We start from the raw sequence: 24,498 nt of genomic DNA, 5'->3' as shown, positions 1-24,498 counted from the left end.
ACCTTATACAGATTACAGAGGAGGTGGTGCTAGCTGTTTTGAGACAAGTTTGGGTAGGTATATCCCCAGGGCCTGACAAGGTGTTCTCTCAGACCTTGTGGGAGACTAATGCAGCAATTTTGGGACCCAAGTAGAGATATTTGAAACATCTTAGCCATGGATGAGGTGCTGCAGGATTTGAGGACAACTAATGTTGTTCTGTTGTTTAAGTAAGACTCTTAGAATAAGCCAGAAAATTATAGGCCAGTGAACCAGACATCAGTAGCAGTTAAGGTATTGGAAGGTATTCTAAGGGACCATTTATACAAGTAATTGGATGGACAGGCACTGATTAGGGATTGTCAACAAGGCTTTCTGTGTGCTAGGTCGTGTCCAATCAATCTTATAGAACTTTTTGAAGAAGTTACCAAGAAAGTTATTGAAAGTGAGGCAGTGGAGGTTGTCTAAATGGACTTTAGCAAGACCTTTGTCAAGGTCCTGCATGGGCAGCTGGTCAAGAAGATTCAGTCACACAGCACTGAAGATAAGGTAGTAAATTAGATTAGTCCTTGGCTTTGTGGGAGAAGCCAGAGTGGTAGTAGATGGTTGCCTTTATGACCAGAAGCCTGTGGATGGTGGTGTGCCACAGGAATTGATGTTGGGTCCGTTATTTGTCATCTTTATCAATGATCTTGATATCATATAGTAAACTGGATCAGCAAATATGCAGACTGGGGGTGCAGTGGATAGCAAGGAAGACTATCAAAACTTGCTGCAGGATCTGGACCAGCTGGAAAATAACAGACAGAATTTAATGCAGACAAATGTGAGGTATTGCATTTTGGGAGGATAAACCAGGTTAGTACTTGCGTGGTGAATGATAGGGCACTGAGCAGTGTGGTAGAACAGAGGGATCTGGGAATACAGATCCATAAATCCTTAAAAGTGGTGTCACAACTGGAAAGGGTCGTAAAGAAAGCTTCTGCAGATCAGCCTTCATAAATTTAAGTGGTTAAATACAGGAGTTGGGATGTTATGTTTAAGTCATATAAAACTTGGTGAGGCCTAATTTGGAGTATTATGCGGTTTTGGTCTCCTAGCTATAGGAAAGATGCAAGTAAGAGTGAAAGAGTGAAGAGAAAATTTACAAGGATGCTGCCAGAACTTGAGGGCCTAAGTTTAGGGAAAAGTTGAATAGGTTAGGACTTTATTCTATAGAGCTCAGGTAAATGAGGGCAGATTTGATAGAGGTATGTAAAATTATGAGGGGTATAGATGGGGTAAATGCAGGTAGATTTTTTCCATTGTGGTTGTGTGAGATTAGAATTATAAGTCATGGGTTTAGGGTGAACTGTGAAATGTTTAAGGGGAACTTGTTCACTCAAGAGGGTGGTGGAAGTGTAGAACAAGCTGCCAACTGAAGTGGTGGATGCAGGTTTGATTTTAACATTCCAGAGATATTTGGGTAAGTACCATGGATGGGAAGGGTATGGAGGGCTATGCTCTGGGTGCAGGACGATGGGACTAGGCTGATTAATGGTTCGACATTAACTATATGGGTCAAAGGGCTTATTTTTGTACTGTAGTATACAACAACTCTGTGAATGGACCAATAATGGGCAGCTGACGGTCACATCACAAGAATGCCAGGCAACAACCACCTCCAATGATCGAGAACTTACCCATCATCTACCCTTGACATCAGTGTCTATTGTGTCCCATGTGTCAATAATAAGGGGTCACAATTGAACAAAATCTCAAAACTGTGCCTTAAGAACACATCTGAAACTAGATTTCCTTGGGTGAATGGCTCCAAGCCTCATTAGTCAGGAGCATTATGAAATACTTGCCGCAACGATCTCAACATTCAAGGAGCTAAGAGTCACCTAGGACCCTCTGTAACGGGTACCAACTAAATACTTCAATGCAGATACTTGCTGCTCAGACAGCACTCCTCAAACCCACATTCTCCATCATGGGCAACAGCCACAAAGGACACCGCCATCTGCTGGCTCCACTACAAGCTGCACTGTGTCACCTGGAAATGCCAAGAAGTCTAACCTTGTTGCTGGGTCTGAAAATTGCTACCTGGTTGTACCTTAATCAAAAGAATTACAGCAATTCAAAGAGGTGGCTCCTCATCATCTTTTCAAGAGCTATCAGGTATAGGTGAAAATACCGAGCACTACCAGTGGCACTTAGACTAAAAGCAAAGCAACCATTATCTGCAACATCACATAGTAACAAAACCATGAGTTATCTGTTTTATTGCTACTGGTTGAGGAAGGTATATTGGCCAGGACATCAAAATAAGGTGATATGATACCATGATTCTGAGGAAATGCACTTCAGTTAATATTCACATTCTTCATGTCTCAAAACCTGGAATAGATGTGAACCTACAATTTGCATCCAAGATGCCAACTGATGCAGATAAATAATTAATTCTTCACAAAATATAAGCAGTTCCAATTTTCTATTGCGTTCTCGTTTTTTTTTTTGCCAACCATTACAGGAATGAGCTGGTACACCTATTATTCTTAGTTACAATGGACCAGGGATCACAGAAGAGAGGTAATTAGGAATTCTGTGCCTGGGAGCTAATCAACATGCAGGCAAGTGGGCATGAATATCATAATGTATTATATACCACAGACAAATATCAGGCTGATGTTGGTCTCACTTGCCATGAGACACTGGAAGACCCTGATGAAGCAGAACAAAATTGTAAACTCAAGGAAACAGACATTAAGCATGGGCCATTTATTTCAGTGGCTCAGGTATATGTTAAGACCACAAGACATTGGAGCAGAATTAGGCCATTTGGCCCATCGAGTCTGCTCCACCATTTCATCATAGCTGATCCATTTTTCCCTCTCAGCCCCAATCTCCTCCTCATATACCTTCATGCCCTGACCACTCAAGAATCTAGCAACCTCTGCCTTAAATATACATATAGATATGGCCTCCACAGCTGCCTGTAGCAACGAATTCCACAGATTCACCACTCTTGCTAAAGAAATTTCTCATCTCCATTCTAAAAGGACGTCCTTCTTTTCTGAGGCTGTATCCTCTGGTCTTGGACTCTCCCACCATAGGAAACATCCTCTCCACATCCATTCTATCAAAGCCATTCACCATGTTTCAATGAGGTCATACCTCATTCTTATGAATTCCAGTGAATACAAGTCCAAAGCCATCAAATGCTCTTCACATGACAAGCCATTCAAACCCAGAATCATTTTTATGAACCTCATTTAAACCCTCTCCAATTTCAGCCTTTCTAAGATCAGGGGCCCAAAACTGCTCACAATATTACAAGCAAGGCCTCACCAGTGCTTTATAAAGTCTCAACATTATATCCTTGCTTTTATATTTTAGTTCTCTTGAAATGAATGCTAACATTGCATTTACTTCCATCATCAAAGACTCAACCTGCAAATAAACCTGTAGAGGATCCTGCACAAGAACTCCCTGAAGTACCTTTGCACTTCAGATTTTTTATTCTCTCTCCAATTAGGAAATAGCCAACCTTTTCATTTCTTCTAAGTGCATGACCATATACTTCCCGACACTGTATTCCACCTGCCACTTTTTTTTCGCCCTTTCTCCTAATCTGTCTAAGTCCTTCTGTAGCCTCTCTACTTCCTAAAAACTACAGGCCCCTCCACAGATCTTCATATTGTCTGCAAACCTTGCAACAAAGCCATTAATTCCGTCGTCCAAATCAGTGACATATAAGGTAGAAAGAATTGGACCCAACACAGACACCTGTGAAACACCAGTAGTCACTGGCAGCCAACTAAAAAAGGCTCCCTTTATTCCCACTCTTTGCATCCTGCCAATCAGCCTCTGGTTTATCCATGCTAGAATCTTTCCCGTAATACCATGAGCTCGTACCTTGTCACGAAGCCTCATGTGTGGCACCTTGTCAAAGGCCTTCTGAAAATTCAAATACACAACATAAACTGATTCTCCTTTGTCTATCCTGCTTGTTATTTCTTCCAAAAATACTAACAGATTTTTCAGGAAAGGTTTTCCCCTGTGGAAACCATGCTGACTAGGGTCTATTTTATCATGTACCTCCAAGTACCCCGAAATCACATCCTTAACAATCGACTCCAACATCTTCCCAACCACTGAGGTCAGACTAACCGGCCTATGAGTTTTCTTTCTTCTGCCTCTCTCCCTTCTTGAAGAGTGGAGTGACATTTGCAATTTTCCAGTCTTCCAGAACCATTCCAGAATCTAGTGAATCTTGAAGCATCATTACTAATGCCTCCATAATCTCTTCAGCCACCTCTTTCAGAACCCTGGGGTGCACACCATCTGGTCCAGGTAACTTTTCTACCTTCACACCATTCAGTTTCCCAAGGACCTTCTCCCTAGTAATCATAACTTCACACACTTCATGTGCCTGACACCTGGAACTTCCATCATACTGCTTATGTCTTCCACAGTGAAGACTGATGCAAGATACTTATTCATTTCAACCGCCATTTCCTTGTCCCCCATTACTACCTCTCCAGCATCATTTTCCAGCAGTCTGATATCCACTCTCACCTTTTACACTTTATATATCTCAAGAAATTTTTGGTATCCTCTTCAATATTACTAGCTAGCTTACTTTTGTACTCCATCTTTACCTTCTCAATGAGTTTGTTTAAGTGTCTTCTGTTGGTACTTAAAAGCTTCTTAATCCCTTAACTTCTCACTAATTTTTGCTCTATTATATGCCCTCTCTTTGGCTTTTATATTGGCTCTGACTTCTCTTGGTAGCCACGGTTGTGTCATCTTTCCTTCAGAATAGTTCTTCCTCCTTGGGATGTAAAAACCCTGTTCCTGTTAAAGATCCTACAGCTTTTCAAAGATGACCAGAGAGTTCATTGCTTTGACCAGCATTCCTTCCACAGCTGTACTCACAACAGCATATCAAAAAACCTCATTATCACAGTACAATGTAATTTTCTTATGATTTATAAGAAGATAATATTATTTTCTTATGACTAAAGCTAACACAAGCTTTAATTTTCAACATTTAAGTTTAGGTTATTTTGACTTTACCAGTAGTACCTGCTTTATGTTTCAGATTGGTCTTGGATCCACACTTTGATGAGACACGGCTCACATCAACTTTTGCTTTTGGAATTTGTACCTGCAATTTTAAAAGTTGAAAAAAAAAAGATTTCATTGTTTCAGTACCTTTAAGGTAAAGAAGAAATAAGAAACATAGAAACCCTACAGCACAAAACAGGCCCTTTGGCCCAAAATGTTGTGCTGAACATGTACTTACTTTAGAAATTACCATAGCCCTCCATTTTTCTAAGCTCCATGTACCTATCCAGGAGTCTCTTAAAAGATCCTATCGTATTCGCCTCCACCACCGTCGCCAGCAGCCCATTCCACACACTCACCACTCTCTGCGTAAGAAACTTAGCTCTGACATCTCCTCTGTACCTACTTCCGAGCACCTTAAAACTATGCCCTCTCATGATAACCATTTCAGCCCTGGGAAAAAGCCTCTGACTATCCACACGATCAATGCCTCTCATCATCTTACACACCTCTATCAGGTCACCTCTCATCCTCCGTCGCTCCAAGGAGAAAAGGCCAAGTTCACTCAACCTATTCTCGTAAGACATGCTCCCCAATCCAGGCAACATCCTTGTAAATCTCTCTGTACCCTTTCTATAGTTTCCAAATCCTTCCTGGAGTGAGGTGACCAGAACTGAGCACAGGTACTCCAAGTGGGGTCTGACCAGGGTCCTATATAGCTGTAACATTACCTCTCAGTTCTTAAACTCAATCCCACAGCTGATAAAGGCCAATGCACCATATGCCTTCTTAACCACAGAGCCAACCTGCGCAGCAGCTTTGAGTGCCCTATGGATTCGGACCCCAAGATCCCTCTGATCCTCCACACTGCCAAGAGTCTTACCGTTAATACTAGATTCTGCCATATTTGACCTACCAAAATGAACCACCTCACACTTATCTGGGTTGAACTCCATCTGCCACTTCTCAGCCCGGTTTTGCATCCTATCAATGTCTTGCTGTAACCTCTGACAGCCCTCCACACTATCCTCAACACCCCCAACCTTTGTGTCATCAGCAAATTTACTAACCCATCCCTCCACTTCCTCATCCAGGTCACTTATAAAAATCATGAAGAGAAGGGGTCCCAGAGCAGATCCCTGAGGCACACCGACCTCCATGCAGAATATGACTGTCTACAACCATTCTTTGCCTTCTGTGGGCAAGCCCGTTCTGGATCCACAAAGCAAGGTCCCCTTGGATCCCATGCCTCCCTACTTTCTTAATAAGCTTCGCATGGGGTACCTTGCAAACGTATCCACAACACGCGCTTTATTAAGGTATACAAAATATTATATTGCTTAAAATGAAAATCCAGATTTCTAATTAGACCAGTTAATTAGGTTTAAGAGGCCCATGTACGATGAGACCCATGAGGAGCATAAATGTTATATATTATATACATACTCACATAATTGTAAGTTATTCAAAACTTAATAAAGAGAAGATAAAGGATCAAGGATTAAGTTTATTCATCATATACTTTTATGTGTATTGGAATTTGCTGTGATGTGTTGGTGTGACATGCAACAAAAACATTCCACAGGTCTAAAGAATAAAGAAATATATAAAAGTAAGTTAGAGGTTAAAGTGCGGATATGCAGTAAGTATAACAGACTGACATTCATTAACAAGCACAATAGTCTAGTGATGATGTTACTGGACCAATGGCCTATTAAGTCTTGATTTAAATTTCACCATTTGGAACAGAATCAGACCAATGCAGTTGACTGAATTACTCCCGGGGCAAGTATACTATTTAGTTGCATCAGACAGGAAAAATGTCAAGTGCCATGTCAAGAAAACTAGGGACAGGTAATAAATGTGGAACTTGCCTCAGGAACACACCCCGAGAATGAATAAGAGCGAGGGATGGGCGAAGTGTTAAGCACACACAATACACCAAAATTAATCCTTACCAACATCTTATACAACTTCAACATAACATCCCAATCGCATATGCAATACCTTAATTTATGATGACAAATATGCATAAGCTCTATTTATGACCCCCATCTACTTATGTCACCATGTTCAAGGAATTATGGACCTGTATTCCTAGATCCCTTTTTTCTACTGGACTCCTCAGTGCTCTACTGTTCACAGCATAAGTCCTACCCTGGCTTATTCTTCCAAAGTGCAACTCTTCACGCGTGTCTGCATGAAATTCCATCTGCCGTTTTTCAGCCCATTTTTCCAGCTGGTTCAGATCCCGCTGGAAGCTTTGATAGCCTTTCTTGCTGTTAACTCTGCCCCCAATCTTGCTGATCCAGTTTACTACATCATCATCCAGATCGTTGATATAGTTAACAAACAACAACAGGCCCAGTACCAATCCCTGCTGCACACCATGAGTGACTGGCTTCCAGTCAGTGATGGAACCATCTACAAAGCCTCTGGCTTCTTCACAAAGCCAATGTTTAATCCAGTTTATTACCTCATCCTGAATGTCAAGCAATTGAACCTTCTTGATCATGCTCCCATAAGGGACCTTGTCAAAGGCCTTTCTAAATTCCATGTAAACAACATCCACTGCCCTGCGTTCATTAATTTTCCTGGTAACTTCCTTGAAAAGTTCTGCACAAAGCCATGTTAACTATCCTTAATCAGTCCCTGTCTATCCAAATACTTATAAATCTAGCCCTTCCAATAACCTGCTTACTACTAATGTCAGGCTCTCTGGCCTATCATTTCCTAGCTTAATTTTAGAGCCGTTCGGAACAATGGAACATTAGCTATCCTCCAATCCTCTGGCTCCTCACCTGTTACCAAGAAGGATGTTTTAATTATCTCTACTAGGGCTGCTGCAATTTCTGCAATAGTCTCCCATAAGGTATAAGGAAAGACCTTGTCAGGGTTTGGGTATTTATCCACCCTAATTTGTCTTAAGACAGCAGACACCTCCTCCTCTATAATCCATATGCAGTCCATGACCTCAGTGCTACTTTGCCTCACTTCTATAGACTGTGTCTTTCTCCTGAGTAAATACATATGCAAAAAAAAATTTTAAATGTCCCCCATCTCTTTCAGCCCCAAGCTTAGATGTCCACTCTGGTCTTCCAGAGGACCAACTTTATACCTCACTATCCTTTTGTTCTTAACATATCTGCAAAAGCCCTTGGGATTCTCCTTCACCTTGTCTGCAAGAGTAACCTCATGCCTCCTTTCAGCCCTCCTGATTTCCTTCTTTCGTGTTCTCTTGAATTTCTTATACTCAAGTACCTCATTTGTTCTCACCTGCTCTGTACTTCCTTCTTCTTAACCAGTTTCTCAATATCTCTTGAAAACCAAGGTTCCCTAACTAAACCTGTTGTCCTTATTTTCTTACTCTGACAGGAACATACAAATTTGGTCCTCTCAAAATTTCACTTTTTAAGGCTTCCCACTTACCACATACACTTTTGCCAGAAAACAGACTGTCCCAATTCACATTTGCCAGATCTTTTCTGATACCATCAAAATTGGCCTTTCTCCAGTTTAAAATTTCAACCCAAGAACAAAACCTATCCTTCTACATAATTAAATTGAAAATAACGGCATTATGATCATCAGATGCAAAGTGTTCCCCTACATAAACTTCTGTCACCTGCCCTCATTGCCTAAAATGAGATACAGTATCCCAATCTCGCTTTTGGGACCTCTATATATCGATTAAGGAATCTTTAATGAACAAATTTGACACATATCACCTGCTATCACAACCTTATGCTTCTTGCAGAGTCTGCAATCTTTCTACAAATGTGTTCCTGTAATTCCTGCTGACTACTGAGTCATCAATAATATAATCCCATTAGCATGGTCATCCCTTTCTTATTCCTCAGTTCCACACATATAGCCTTAGTAGACAAGCTCCCCAGTTTGCCCTGCCTGAGGTCTGTCATGACTATTTTCCTGATTAGCAATGCCACTCCTTCCCCTTTAATCCCTCTCAATATATCACAGCTAAGACAACGGGACCCCAGAACACTGAGCTGTCATTCCCGCCCATCCTGCAACCAAGTCTCACCAATGGGTACAATGTCATAATTCCATGTTCTGTTCCCTGTCCTTAGCTCATCCACCTTTCTTACAATACTCTTTGGATTGAAATATACCCAAGTCAGAACATTAGACCCAACATGCTCAATCTTTTGATTCCTGACTTTGTCTATCAGCTTAACAGCATCCTTCTCTAGAATGACTCCTCTATCTGCTCCAGCTCTCTGGCTCCCATCCCCTTGCCACTTTAGTTTAAACTCTGCCCCCAAGCAGCACTAGCAAACCTTCCCTTAAGGATATCATCCTAGCAACATCCTTGTAAATTTTCTTTGTATTCTTTCAAGCTTATTGATATAATGTAAGTAGGTGACCAGAACTGCACACAATACCCCAAATTCGGCCTCAGTGCCTTCTCCAACTTTAACATAACATTCCAGCTCCATACTCCATAACCTAATCTATGAAGGCCAATGTGTCACAAGCTCTCCCTACCAACCTCATCTACCTGTGTTGCCACTTTCATGGAGTGATGGATTTGTATTACCAGATCCCTTGGTCTACACAGCATACCTCTGTGCCCTACCACCTACCCAAAATGTCGACTGTATTCTTTTCCTAGATGCTGCCTGGCCTGCTGAGTTCCTCCAGCACTTTGTATGTGTTGCTCGGATTTCTAGCATCTGTAGATTTTCTCTTGACAGTGTAAGTCTTACCCTAAACACAAAATACTCTGCAGATGCTGGGGTCAAAGCAACACTCACAACACGCTGGAGGAACTCAGCAGGTTGGGCAGCATCCGTGGAAACGATAGTCAATGTTTTGGAAGGGTTTTGGCCTGAAACGTTGACTGATCATTTCCACGGATGCTGCCTGACCTGCTGAGTTCCTCCAGCGTGTTGTGAGTAAGTCTTACCCTGATTTGTAATCCCAAAGTGCAATACTTCAGACTTTTCCGCTTTAAATTCAATCTGCCATTTTCGACCCAATTTCCCAGCTGGTGCAGATAACCTTGCAAGCTTTGATGGGCTTTCTTGATGCCCAATAGCTGGCATCCAGAAATTTGCTGATCTAGTTCACTATATTATCATCTAAATCATTAGCATAAATGATAAACAATAACGGACCCAGCACCAATCCCTGGGGCACACCACTAGTCACTGGCCTCCAGTCAGAGAGAAAACCATCTCCTAACAACTCTCTGACTTCTCCCATTAAGCCAATGTTGAATCTAATTGATTACTATGATCCTGAATGCCAAATGTCTTAAGCTTCTGGAGCAGGCTCTCATGCGGGACTCTGCGAAAGCCCACGTCAACAATGCCAATCCAGAACCTTTCCTTCAGCAACCTTCTTTATAACCTCTTCTAGTTGATAACAGTTTTGGTAATCTGTAAGACTGATTAGACATGACCTGCCATGCACAAAGCCTCGTTGACTCTCTACTCAGGAGTATGTTCAGCTTTTATATAGTATAGTTATAATATATTTTAGAAAATTCAGTGTTTGCCTAAATAATCTACTTTCTGATCTGACCCTTGAATAGAATTAAAAGTAATTACACTAGCTACACAGACTTACCAAGTGCAATTTGAAATATGTGACTAGATAGAAAGGAACCCAGGATATTCAGTTTCACAATCAGGATATCTAATTAATTGAGCGTATTTCAACAATGACTGGTCATGACGTGGGCATATTCGTTTTTATTGTGCAGTATTCCACTGCAATGCACTGCTTCAGTCTGTTCAATTGACTGGCACTTCAAAAGATATTCACAATAAGGGAAAAAGTTGGCAGATTCCCTTTCCTCATGGATATTGATAGGTTGCAAATAACTAGCATGCAATTCAATTTCACATTGCTTAAACTTGACCCCTAGGGTGCCAGAACTTCCACCAAAGCCACTACACCATTATAATCCAGGCAATAGAACCATTTCATTAAACTAATTTCTCTGTTTGCCCAGATATTTCCTCTTCCCTCTCCTGAAGACTGACAAACAAAGGAGTTGGCAACCATAATGCAAGATACTTTTCAATATCACACTATTCACAGAATGAACTACAATAAGCATCATTTTTTGCTATGAGGGATCTTAGTTAATGCCAGTCCAATCCACTTGTACACACGCTCTCAGCAAGAGTTGATTGGGCAGTGAGTAGCACTGGAAATGTAGTGAAAAGTTGTGCTCAATATTGATAACCTAAGATCAGTCTTCACAACTCTTCACAACACAAATGAGGCATCAAATCAGAGACACTGCTCGGTATTTGTTTTTAAATATGGTGCTGTCCTGTTGGAAATACAACATGAACCACATGCAAAGCAGTGCACCAAGAGTAAATTAAATTATTCGTAGTGAACACATTAAAAGACAGCTGTAAGATTTAAGAGAGTATATTCCCAGCAGCCATACATTACTTTCTTCTGCACCACCACGTGTAGCAGCCTAAACAAGAAATTTTCTGTCACTAGTATTAAAGTAGAATCCAAATCATTGTCCTACTGGGATATTTTGACCTGTCTATTGTGGACCACCAGTGGCCTCTATGAATGTAAATCTATTTCTCCTTAATTTATCAGAGTCAGAATTAATATCACGAACATATGCTGTGAAATTTGTTAATTTAGCTGCAGCAGTACTATGCAATATATGATAAATATTGAAAAATAAATAAATAAACCACTGTAAGTATATATGTATATTAAATAGTTAAATTAAAAATAGTGCAAAAACAGAAAAAGATTGAGGTAGTGTTCATGGGTTCAATGTCCATTTAGAAAGCAGATGGTGGAGGGGAAGAAACCGTTCTTGAATTGCAGAGTGTGCACCTTCAGGCTTCTGTACCTCCTTCTGGATGGTCACAATAAGAAGAGGGCATGTCCTTGTGATGAGAGTCCTTAATAATGGACGCTGCCTTTCTGAGGCATTGAGACTAGTACCCATAACGGAGATGATTAATTTTACAATGTTCTGTAGCATCTTTCGAAACTGTGCAGTAGCACCCCCCCCCCACCACACCCCTCTCCCATACCAGTCAGCAATACAGCCTGTCAGAATACTCTCCATGGTACATTTATAAAAGTTTGAATGTTTTAAATGACAAACCAAATCTCCTTAAATTCCTGATGAAATATCTTTTCATAGAATCTTACAATGAGATGACTCAATCCAGTCTATCTATGGTGGCTCCCTGAAAGAGTAAACCACTTAATCCATTCACCTATACTATTCTTACATTCCTGAAAACGACTCGCCAATGAAGCTACAACAAAACGAACAATTCTTGTCTACCTTCCAGGCCATTAAATAAACAAATAAGAAATAGCAAGTTTTGTGAGTTTATTCACTAGGTTCAAGGCACGTACGTGGCAATTAGGCCATGGCTGGGATTCACAGTTTGTACAAAAAGTCAGATTTTTATACTGTGCCCATCAGAATTGTGGAATAACACCCCTTGCGTTTCAAATATGCAAACCATCAAAAAGGTGCAATTGGATTTGTACAAATATTAAGACGAGGAACTGGAGGTCTCAAATCCATCACTGGGAGTGACTGTAATGGCACATAAATTGCTACACATTATTTGGTATGCTTCTTGTAAGTACCACAAATTCTCACATTACAAGTAGATTAAATAAGCTTCATGCTAGCAATGCACAAAAAATTAATGTAAAGAGAATCCAAAAGCCAATACTCACATTGCCACCGCCAGGAACATGCTTAATGTTATCCTTGGAACCACACTTGGACTGCACATGACTGTAATCAACTTTTTTGTTCACAATCTGAACCTAAGACACATTGGACAAATCAATTCTAGATCATTTCCTGTTTTAGTAAATAATTTCAAGGCACTGCTGTGCCTTTCCTGCTATTCAGTACATCTCACAAAGAGTTCAAGATTAATATCATCAAGAGAAGAAAAAAAATCAATTAAGTAGTAGATCAACCGCATTCACGATGTATTGCACAATGACAAACACATTTGGGGAAAAACATCTAACATAAAGGAAAGAGCTAAATGGAAATAACTGTACATTACTGCACCATTAGTTTCTTCAATATGTAATCCCTTGTTTGCCATCACCCTCCAGGTTTAGGTTTACAGATGCTCTCCCTAGCTCACATTTAAGATTCCCTTTCAATGGTCTAGGTTTAGGACTGCCTTTTCTGGCTGTGTTGTGATGTGGACTCCTCCTTTTCTTGACAAGATTCAGAGCAAAAAGATATGAAAACTGTTGAAAGGCAATATGAACATAGTATTGTTTTTGTGAAGAAATTCTCATGTCTTTTAACTATGGTGTTTTTAGAGTAAAAGATCTGGTTAAGGTAATTTGCATACTTTTGTTAGCCCAAAGTAAGTGTCAGGATTGAAGTTAGATACCCAATTTCTAATTCTGTTCAGCAAAAGGGTAACCCTATATATTGTGAAATAGCAAAAAAAATCTCACTGAGAAAAGAGCCCAAACAGAGTCAAGATAGGGACAAAGACCCTGTGAATAGAAAAACAAAGGAGTGTCAAACAACTATAAGCATTCCCTTGTCCTTTTGGAGAACACAGCAATGATGGAGATGCCTCAATTTTGGTGAAGAAAAATACATGTTCATTTATCTGGCCAGGCAGCATCTATAGGAAGTAGTACAGTCAACTTTTTGGGTTGAGACCCTTCGTCAGGACTAACGGAAAAAAGAGATAGTAAGGGATTTGAAAGTGGGAGGGGGAGGGGGAGACCCGAAATGATAGGAGAAGACAGGAGGGAGAGGGATGAAGCCAAGAGCTGGTAAGTTGATTGGCAAAAGGGATACAAGGCTGGAGAAGGGGGAGTATCATGGGACGGAAGGCCTTGGAAGAAAGAAAGGGGGAGGGGAGCACCAGAGGAAGATGGAGAACAGGCAAAGAGTTATTGTGAGAGGGAAGGAGAGAAAAAAATAATAATAATAAATAGTAAATTAGGGATGGGGTAAGAAGGGAAGGAGAGGGGTTAACGGAAGTTAGAGAAATCAATGTTCATGCCATCAGGTTGGAGGCTACCCAGATGGAATATAAGGTGTTGTTCCTCCAACCTAAGTGGGCTTCATCTCAACAGCAGAGGAGGCCATGGATTGACATATCGGAATGGGAATGGGACGTGGAATTAAAATGTGTGGCCACACATTTTAATTCCACGTCTGTCCGCCAGAGGAAGTGGGATCTCCCAGTGGCCACACGTCAACTGTACTTCTTCCTATAGATGCTGCCTGGCCTGCTGCATTCCACCAGCATTTTGTGTGTGTTGCTTGAACTTCCAGCATCTGCAGATTTTCTCATGTTTATGTTCATTTACCTACTTTGATAGATCAAGAATGTCATGGGATCCTTGATTAGGATCAAATCCAAAGTAAATTTGTTATCAAAATCATATATATTTCCATGTGCTACCTTGAGATTTATTTTCTTGGAGACATTTACAGGAAAAAAATGCAATAGAATTTATGAAAAACTATACAAAAACTAAGACTGACAAATAACCAATGTTCAAAACACAAACTATACAAATGAAAAAATAATACTGAGAAAATGAGTTGTAAAGAAGTTTTGAAAGCGAGTTGGTAGGTTGTAGAATCAGTTCAAAGTAGTGGTGATTGAAGTTATTCACACTGGTTCAGGACCCTGATGGCTCTGGGTAGTAACTGTTCCTGAACCTGGTGTTGTGGAACCTACCTCTCCAGAGACACTGGCTGATATATTGGTCTTTCTAGTTTTTTGGTTTTAGGTTCAATAACAGTTTTGATCTGCACATTCCTTTAATTTATTTTCTTTCTCTAATTATCCTCATAAATCTATTAACAAGACATAAGTATGGATTCAGTTCAGTAACCCCAGTCGCACCCTACCAGATAAATATTATTTATCTCATCACTCCCCCAATGTTCTATGTAACACAATATTCATTTCTCATATCCCCAGTTCCAATGGAAGGATTGTCAATCCAAAACCATAACTGTTTTGATTCCTACATACAATGCCTATAGAAAGTATTCACCCCCTTGGAAGTTTTCATGTTTTATTGTTTCCCAATATTGAATCACAGTGGATTTAATTTTTTTTTGTTGATACTGATGAACAGAAAAGGACTCTTCCTTGTCAAAGTGAAAACAGATCTCTACAAAGTGATCTAAAATCAATTACAAATATAAAACACAAAATAATTGACTGCTTAAGTTTTCACACCCTTTAACATGACACACCAAATCATCACTGGTGCAGCCAACTAGTATTAGAAGTCCCGTGATTAGTTAAATGAAGATCACCTCCACATCTCCAGGTAGAGAGTCAAGGTGTTTCAACTAATTGTAGTAAAAATACACCTGTATCTGGAAAGTCCAACTGCTTATGAGTCAGTATCCTGACAAAAACTATACCATGAAGACAAAAGAACACTCTAAGCAACTCGGCAAAAAGGTTATTGAAATACACAAGTCAGGAGATGGATACTAAAAAATTTCCAAGTCACTGAACATCCCTTGGAGTACAGTTAAGTCAATAATCAAGAAATGGAAAGGTTTCAAATTGCACAGCTTTAAAACTGTTTAGAGCAGGCAGTCCTCAAAAACTGAATAACCGTGCAAAAAGGGGACTAGTGAGGGAGGTCACCAAGAAACCTATGACAACTCTGGAGGAGTTACAAGCTTCAGTGGCTGAGATAGGAGAGACTGTGCATACAATAATGGTTGCCTGGGTGCTTCACCAGTCACTGCTTTATGGGAGAGTGGCAGAGAGAAAGGTACTGTTGAAAAAAAAACTCACATGAAATCTCGGCTAGAGTTTGCCAGAAGGTACGTGGGAGACCCTGAGGTCACCTGGAAGAAGATCCTATGGTCTGATGAAACCAAAATTGAGCTTTCTGTCCATCAGGTTAAACGTTATGTTTGGCGTATGCCAAACACAGCACATCATCAAAAGTATACCATCCTTACCATGAAGCATGGTAGTGGCTGCATCATAAACCCAAAGCTACACGGGAATGGCTTAAAAACAACAAAGTAATGTCCTTGAATGCCCAAATCAGTGTCCAGACCTCAATCCAATTGAGAATTTGTGGCTGGACTTGATAAGAGCTGTTCACTCACGATCCCCATGCAATCTGACAAAGCCCGAGCAGTTTTGTAAAGAATGGGGAAAAACTGCAAAGCTGATAGAAACCTACCCACACAGACTCAAGGCTGTAATTGCCATCAAAGTTGCATCTAGTAAATACTGACTTGACATGAGTGAATATTTATCCAATCAATTATTTTGTATTTAATAATTGTAATAAATTGAGACCAATTTGTAGAAATTTGCTTTCACTTTGACACAAAAGAGTCTTTTCTGTTCATCAGTGTCAAAAAAAAACAATTAAATCCACTGTGATTCAATATTGTAAAACATTAAAACATGAAAACTTCCAAGGGCAGTGAATATTTTTTATAGGCACCGTATACTGTCTAGCATGCTGAATGTCTTCAACATTTTCTGATTTCACTTTTCTTGAATTTGGTCACTGTTTTGGAGGAATTGGCAACTTTAGATCAAAACAGAACTTTAGGAGAAAAACTCCGCATCTATGAAGATAGTTTTAGGATGAACAACTTTTGTCTGATTAATAACTTTTCATCGGAACTGATGACAGATTCAGATGAAAGGTAATCACAGAACAGCCCTGTTCTGATACAACTTACAGCCTAATCATTAGACCATAGATATGGAAGTAGAATTAGGCCATTTGTCCAATTGAGTCTATACCACCATTTCATCATGGCTGATCTGTTTTTCCTCTCAGCCCCAATCTCCTGCCTTCTCCCCATATCCCTTCATGCCCTCGCCAATCATGAATCTATCAACCTCTGCCTTAAACATACATAAAGACTTGGCTTCCACAGTTGCCTGTGGTACAGATTCTACAGATTCACCACTCTCTTGTTAAAGAAATTCTTCCTCATCTCCATTCTAAAAGGATGCCCCTCTCATCTGAGGCTCTGTCCTCTGGTCTTAGACACTCTATAGGAAACATCCTCTCCACATCCACTCTATCAAGGTCTTTCACCATTCGATAGGCACCAATTAAGTCACCTCTCATTCTTTTGAATTCCAGTGAATACAGGCCCAGAGCTATCAAATGCTCTTCATATGACCAGTCATTTAATCCTGGAATCATTTGTGAACCTCCGTTGAACCGTCTCCAGTTTCAGCACATTCTTTCTATGCTGAGGGGCCCAAAACTGCTCGCAACACTCTAAGTGAGAGCTCAAAGTTACCTCCTTGCTTTTATATTCTAGTCCTCTTGAAATTAGTGCTAACATCACAATTGATGTCCTCCCACAGACTCAACCTGCAACTTAACCTTTAGGGAATCCTGCACAAGGACTCCCAAGTCCCAATGCGCTTCAGATTTTTTCATTTTCTCTCCACTTAGAAAATAGTCAACCCTTTCATTTCTTTTACCAAAGTGCATGACCAAACACTTCCCGACACTGTATTCCACCTGCCACTTTTTTTGCCCATTCTCCTAATCTAAGTCCTTCTGTAGCCACTCTACTTCCACAAATCTACCTGCCACCCCACCTGGCTTCATATTGTCTGCAAAGTTTGCAACAAAGCCTTCAATTCAATCATCCAAATAATTGACATATAACGTAAAAAGAATCTGTCTCAACACAGACCCCTGTGGAATATCACTCGTCACTGTCAGCTAGCCAAAAAAGGCTCCCTTTATTCCTACTCTTTGCCTCCTGCCAATCACCCACTGCTTTATCCATGCTAGAATATTCCCTGTAATACCAGTGCTTGTTAAGCAGCCTCATGTGTGGCACCTTGTCAAAGACCTTCTGGAAATCCAAACACACAACATACACTGATCTCCTTTGTCTATCCTGCTTGTTATTTCTTCAAAGAATTCCAACAGATTTGTCAGGCAAGACTTTCCCTTGAGGAAACCATGCTGACTACAACCTACTTTATCATGTGCCTCCAAGTACCCCGAAACCACATACTTAACAATCGACTCCAACCACTGAGATCAGACTAACAGGCCTATAATTTCCTTTCCTTTGCCTCTTTCCCTTCTTGAAGAGTGGAGTGATATTTGCAATGTTCTGGTCATCCAGAATCTAGTGATTCTTGGAAGATCAAAATATTATATTGCTTATTGCCTCCACAAACTCTTCAGCCACCTCTTTCAGAACCTTGGGGTGTATATCATCTGGTCCAGATGACTTTTCCACCTTCAGACCTTTCAGTTTACCAAGAATCTTCTCCCTGGTAATGGTAACTTCAGGCACTTCATGACTCTTGACACCTGGAACTTCCAACACACTGCTAGTGTCTTCCACAGTAAAAACTGATGAAAAATACTTATTCAGCTCATCCACCATTTCTACCTCTCCAGCATCGGAGAGTGGGGATAGCAAACTCTTAAAAATGGCAAGCATTATTGACTGGATAATTTGAAAGCTATTGGAAAGAGAATAAGTATTGACAACAACACTGGAGATAACCCACTGCTTCTCTTCAAGATCTTTTCAACCCATCTGTAAAAGTGACAGATGAATGCTTCATCTAACTGCTGAGATCAGTTCTAAGTTGCATGGGTAAAGACCGCACATAAGACATGGCGTTGGTCTGTTGGTCTTGCAATAGACTGGCTTATTAAACAAATGCTTGGAGGCAGCTGCTAAGGGAAACAGGCTTAACTTTAAATCAGTTCTTCAGTAAGACCAAGAAATTGGGGGGAAAGAAAACTTAAGACTTGAACTGAGTTATTTCAGGCGAATGTCTGATCAATATGGATTAATCCAAAGTCTTCTGAACAAGGCAGGGGACACGTTTATAGAAATGACACAGACCAAAACTAGCTGAAAAGGTTTTAGCAATATCAAGTTTTAGGTTGACAATTAGGATTGTAGCAGTTATCAGGGAAGAATCAGCTGCAACTTTTTTAACTATGGGGAATAAAGTTGCTGCAGAAACTACAGGGAAAGGACTAAAAAATTTTATAATGTTAACTGGAGAAATGTAATTGATGACTTTGTTTAAAAAAGTGAACTGTGAGCTGCTCTTTTACAACAGAATAGGAAAACATATTCTTGATATTTTCACTTCAAAGCTTGGATTATCGTGAGAGATCACTCCTGGCATGATGCCACCTTTACCCTAAAAATATCTCATCTGTGCCAAATATAGATGGCAGTCAGTTCAGTGAGAAGATCTTTACAGTAGAAGGCTGCAGTGCAGCAGACGATTATAAATTCAGAGCTGAATGTTATATGAATCAATTACTATGGGAGCAGATTTCATCACTAATTCAGCCTCTGAAAGATAAGACTGCTTCTGAGGCACCATCTGGATGTTCTCTCTCCTTTCTCCTACCAACCCCTCCCTCTGCCACCTACATATACGCATTGTTGTCAAATCAGATGAATCTGTGCTAAACAGAGATGAAATAAGAGCAAGCAAGAGTATGGCAGGTCTGCCATCTTTAGTCATTCTAATACATGACCACTGATATACAATAGACCCAACCCTATTAGTATAACATGTTAACTATATGATTCAAAAACATTTAGCAAGAAATGGTATTTTTAGAGCCTTACAGGGAGGATTTTGTTTCCTTACCACTTGTTGCATTGCTTAAAAGAATAATTATTGGTAAAGAATCAAATCACAAAATTCAGCCTCTGTCACCTTTGTTTTAGCTCAGCCCAATTTATGCTTTCAGATAAAGGACTGCAGCAACTGGATCAGAGGTCATGACCATCAAAAAGTAGATGGCAAATCCTCTGATTAGTGACAATTAATCAGTGCAATTAGCACACTGTAGGGAGAGATTGGGTTTCTTCCTCTGGAATGGTGGAGGTTGAGAGGAGATCTGACAGAGGATTATATGATTATGAGAGGCAGAGATACAGTAGACATCCAGTATCTTATCCCACAGTTAAAAATGTGTACTATCAGAGGACATGCATTTACCACTAAGAAGTTCAAAGGAGATGTGTGAGCCAAGTGTTTTTTTTTACTATATATATATATATATATATACACACACACACATACACACACACACACACACACACACACACACAGTGTTGGGTGCCTGAGATGCACTGCCTGCCTGGGATGGTGGTGGAGGCAAAAGGATAGGGGAATTCAGTCATAGTCATACTTTATTGATCCTGGGAGAAATTGGTTTTCGTTACAGTTGCACCATAAATAATAAATAGCAATAGAACCATAAATAGTTAAATATTTTTATTAAATAAATAAATTTAAGAGGCTATTAGGAAGGCACATTAATTTGCATAAAATGAAAGGTTATAGACTTTGTGTAGGAAGAGGGATAAGTTTAGTGGGCATTTGATTACTGATTTCATTAGTTTAGCACAACAATATGGGCTACTTTTTTGCTACACTGTTCTATGTACAATTTTGTACAAGGGACATGATGTAAGGAACAGAATTTATAGAATGGTAAAGCACAAGAAGTCAATCAACCCACAGTTTGAAATAGAGGGATCTCTGCAAAAGTACTTTATTATGACACATCAAATTAACAGAACAATTTTGAGATTTCACAAAAAAAAGTAATAAAGTGAGGAGGTTATACTAAGCATAAATAAATGCTCAATTTGGCTCAGCATTGCTATTTTCAGTTTTGGTCACCATGCTTCAGAAGAATGTAAAGGCTTTGGGGAAGCAGTAGGTTTTCTCAAATGCTTGCAGGTGTTAAGGATTAAAATGTTACAGGCAGATTGGAGAAGCTGTGGCTGTTCTCCTTACAGCAGGGAAGGCCAGGAGATCTGAAAATTTCATGGACTACTTGAGCTGAGTAAATAAAGAAAAACTCTTTCAACCACCAAAAGAACTGATAATGGCAGATTAAAGGTGACCTGCACAAGATAGCAACCTACACACAGGAAAACATTGGTGCAGTCGTGGTTGGGATTTGGAATACACCAATAGAGATACAAATTCAACAATGACTTCAGGAAAGAGTTGGGGTGATAGGACTAACTGATTGTACCTTGAAAACAGAAATTAACAAACACCCAGTCTCTTATTTCCTTTTGCAATTTGATCCAGTCCACAAAATATGCTCAGTAGCATTACAGTTCCTTTATTGTTCCTTTTATACAATCTCAGACAGTTTTTCTAGTAATATATTTGTCTTAATGACAACTACTACATCATCTTTCTTACTCACCCTTCCTGAATAAACTACCCTCAGAACCATTAAGCATCTGATCCTTACCTTTTCAGAGTGATGAGCAGTAAACATAGACTACAGACCAAACGGTGATACATGAGCCAATACAGACAGGTCTTTGATGGTTGGCTTACACATGATGTGCTAAGAGACCTGTTTCTGAGCTTTATCATTCTGAGCCAGTATAGACACAAAGGGGAAAATAGCATATTGTACTGCAACTTCTCTGTGACTATGTGACGAGATGGATTCATTCAGAATAGACTCGAACTCAAACCAGCGAGTTTCCAATTCTGCATGACTCAGTACTGAATTTTGCATGAGGATTATCCAATATATCATAGGTGACACTGACACTGCTCCCAACAGGTTCAATCCATCGGTTCTATACCCCTCTCCTCATTTCCCTGCAGTGCTGCCATTTTTCTTCACTTACTCAAATGAAGGGGTTATTAACAGTGACCAATTAACCTAACAGTACATCTTTGAATGTGGGAGGAACTCAGAGAACATTTGCAGGAAAAAGTGCAAATTCCATATAAACAATATCTGTCGTCAACATCAAACCCAGGTCCTCAACACAGAAGTGCTAACTGCTGTACCACCAGGCCTCTCAAATCAACAGAAGGAATTAATACAAAACAGAAATCTCAATGTTTTAGTTGAAATCTTGTTGAATAAAAAGTCTCTGAAATGAATTTCAATTCTGTTTCGATTTCCACAGATCCTGTGAGTATATCCCATATTTTCTGTTTTATTTCAGATTGTAGTATCTGCAGTTATTCACGTTTTGAAATCAGAAATCTTCATATGGAGACAGGGAAAACCGACACTTTGTATTTCTCTTATGAAAAAACATGGCAAAATTATCAAGGTACATAGTCCAGAGAGGATATATCATGAGAGAAGCCCTGAGCAGAATCTTTGAATCCTACTTGATTACGGGAATGGAGTCACAAGATCGGAGGACTGCAAATTTTGTAAGCTATTCAGATAAGGAAATAGATGGACTTGGTAACCAATTTACCTATGGTGGTAAAATTACAAAGAACCATTTTCAAAGACAAAATGAATTTTTCACCAGGGAAAGATGGGTTAAAAAGTAACATTCAACACTTTTTTTAAAACTAAGTAGTGCCTGACCAACTAGACTGAGTTCTTTGATGTAATAACAAGTGTTCTGATGAAGGCTGCAAATTGAAAGGTGATGGAAGTAGACTCTGGAAAAGCTTTCATAGAGCTTACGAAGAAATCTAAAATAAAACTATTACAGTACTATTAGAAAGAAATTTGCAAGGTTATGAAGAAAAGCTGATGACAAAAATAACAACTAAATCAAAGAGTAGAAACAAATGAATGAGACAATAAAGAAAAAATCACACAGAACTATTAGAAATAAGTGATAATACTTTGACTGAAACAGAATTGACAGTTCATGTCCTTGAAGACAGTATTGAGCTGTATTAACAGAATCATACCAAGGATGGGGCCTTATTACAAGGAAGGTCTGTGAAGTTTGAATTTTACTCTTTACAGTAGGCAAAATTGAATGGACCTGTAATAAAAAAAATTACTGCCTTTGATAAAGCACATTAGAAGAAAGCATTTCTTAAGCAAATGGGTTAGTAAGCCAAGATAATGAATTTAAAATAAATGACAAAATAGAGACCCTAACCACCCTGTGACCTAGAATGCAGTAATTGAAAGGTGATAGAAGCACACTCTGCCAAAGCTTTCACAAAGGTTCTGAAGACATCTGAAATAAAGCTATTTACTATTCGAAAGAAATTTGCAAAGTTCGAAGGATAAACTGAAAATAGATAATACAACTAATCAAAGAGTAGAAACAAGTATCAATGGTCTGGGTGGATTCCTTCTGAGAATAAGGATTAAAAAGACATCTACAGGCATTAGGGACAAGAAAGATGGCAGCAGTGGATGTAGGAGAGTGGCTAGGGGTAATAACATACTGCAACCAAGGGAAGAATGAAGGAAAAGAAGGAAAGCAATGTTTTCTTGAAAATCAGAAGTAAAAGTGCAAGTTGTTAGGCTTGACTGGATCCGAAGCTCCTAGAAGTAAAAGCTTAGCGCGGTAATTGATTGCACCATTCAGTGATATAAACAATCTGCAGAAATGCTCGAAAAATGAATGAAATTGAAATGCTTACATATGTATCAACTTAAAAATGAACATAATGAAAAAATATTCATATATACTGTCATCCACTCACTTTGCCATTGGTTTGTTTTTGGCTATCTTTCGTAGCTGTGGTTTTAGCTACTCGAGTCACAGTGCTGGGTTCAACTTTTCGGTTCAATCTTACTGGATCGGGTTTTTTCTCTACTGATTTAGCCTAAATAAACAACCAAAAAGGGATGGAAAAATAAACAAGTACACAGGCAAATGTAATGAGGGAGAAACTCAAGAGAGAATGTTCTGAAATTTAAAAGAAACAAATGATTAACCCAGTTTAGTCATTTAAAATACATATTAACAAAACACAATAGAGCAATGTTTTAAAAATATAGCACACTTCTTACTTCCAATATATTTGAATTCATTCTGAGTTATTTATGTATTTATATTCCAAAATATCTTCAGATTGGAAACAACTAAGTTACTTTCTGCTTGGTTTCCACATCATACCCCACCCAACCCCCACTCTCCTAAAAACCACGACATTATAGGTCAGTGAGCCTGAAGTCAGTCGTGGCTAAATTATTAAAAGTGTTTTCTAAGGGACAGAATATACTGTATATGTATTCAGATACAGAAGGCCTGATTTGGGAAAGTAGGTCATGTCTAACCAATCTTATAGTTTTGAGGAGGTAACCAAGAAGGCTGATGAAACAATACTCATGTTCAAAAGTCATGAATGTTGTTTACATGGATTTTAGCAAAGCCCTTGACAAGAACTGTATGGGAGGCTGCTCTAGAAGGTTAAGTTGCTTGGCATTTGAGATGAAGTAGTCCACTAGATTCAACATTGGCCTAGTGGGAGAGGCCAGTGAGTAGTGGCAAATGGCTGTTTCTCCGACTTGAAGCTTGTGACTAATCGTTTGCATCAGGAATCCGTGCTGAGTCTGTGGTTGTTTACCTATATTAATGATTTAGATGATAATGTGATGAACTGGATCAGCAAATTTGCAAATGACATCAAGAAAGGGGACACAGTGGACAGTGAGGAAAGCTATTAAACCTTGCAGTGTGATCATGACCAG

General features: G+C 39.5%; 1 protein-coding gene across 5 annotated transcripts in view; it reads right to left on the bottom strand.

Annotated features, from left to right (window-relative positions):
- Nucleotides 1–24,498, bottom strand: part of LOC140199015 (uncharacterized) — a 309,841-nt gene that overhangs the window by 18,560 nt on the left and 266,783 nt on the right. For all 5 annotated transcript variants that reach the window (XM_072260397.1, XM_072260427.1, XM_072260407.1 and 2 more), the window contains 3 exons: nucleotides 23,508–23,630; nucleotides 12,754–12,846; nucleotides 5,053–5,134 (listed from right to left, as the gene is read on the bottom strand). In XM_072260397.1, coding sequence (XP_072116498.1) covers nucleotides 5,053–5,134; nucleotides 12,754–12,846; nucleotides 23,508–23,630 — 298 coding nt within the window. The remainder of the gene's footprint in view (nucleotides 1–5,052; nucleotides 5,135–12,753; nucleotides 12,847–23,507; nucleotides 23,631–24,498) is intronic.

The sequence above is a fragment of the Mobula birostris genome, chromosome 1 (assembly GCF_030028105.1).
Source record: "Mobula birostris isolate sMobBir1 chromosome 1, sMobBir1.hap1, whole genome shotgun sequence".
NCBI classification, from domain to species: Eukaryota; Metazoa; Chordata; class Chondrichthyes; order Myliobatiformes; family Myliobatidae; genus Mobula; species Mobula birostris.
The sequence above is the reverse complement of the archived record's forward strand: the minus strand, read 5'-3'. Positions and strand labels throughout refer to the sequence as shown.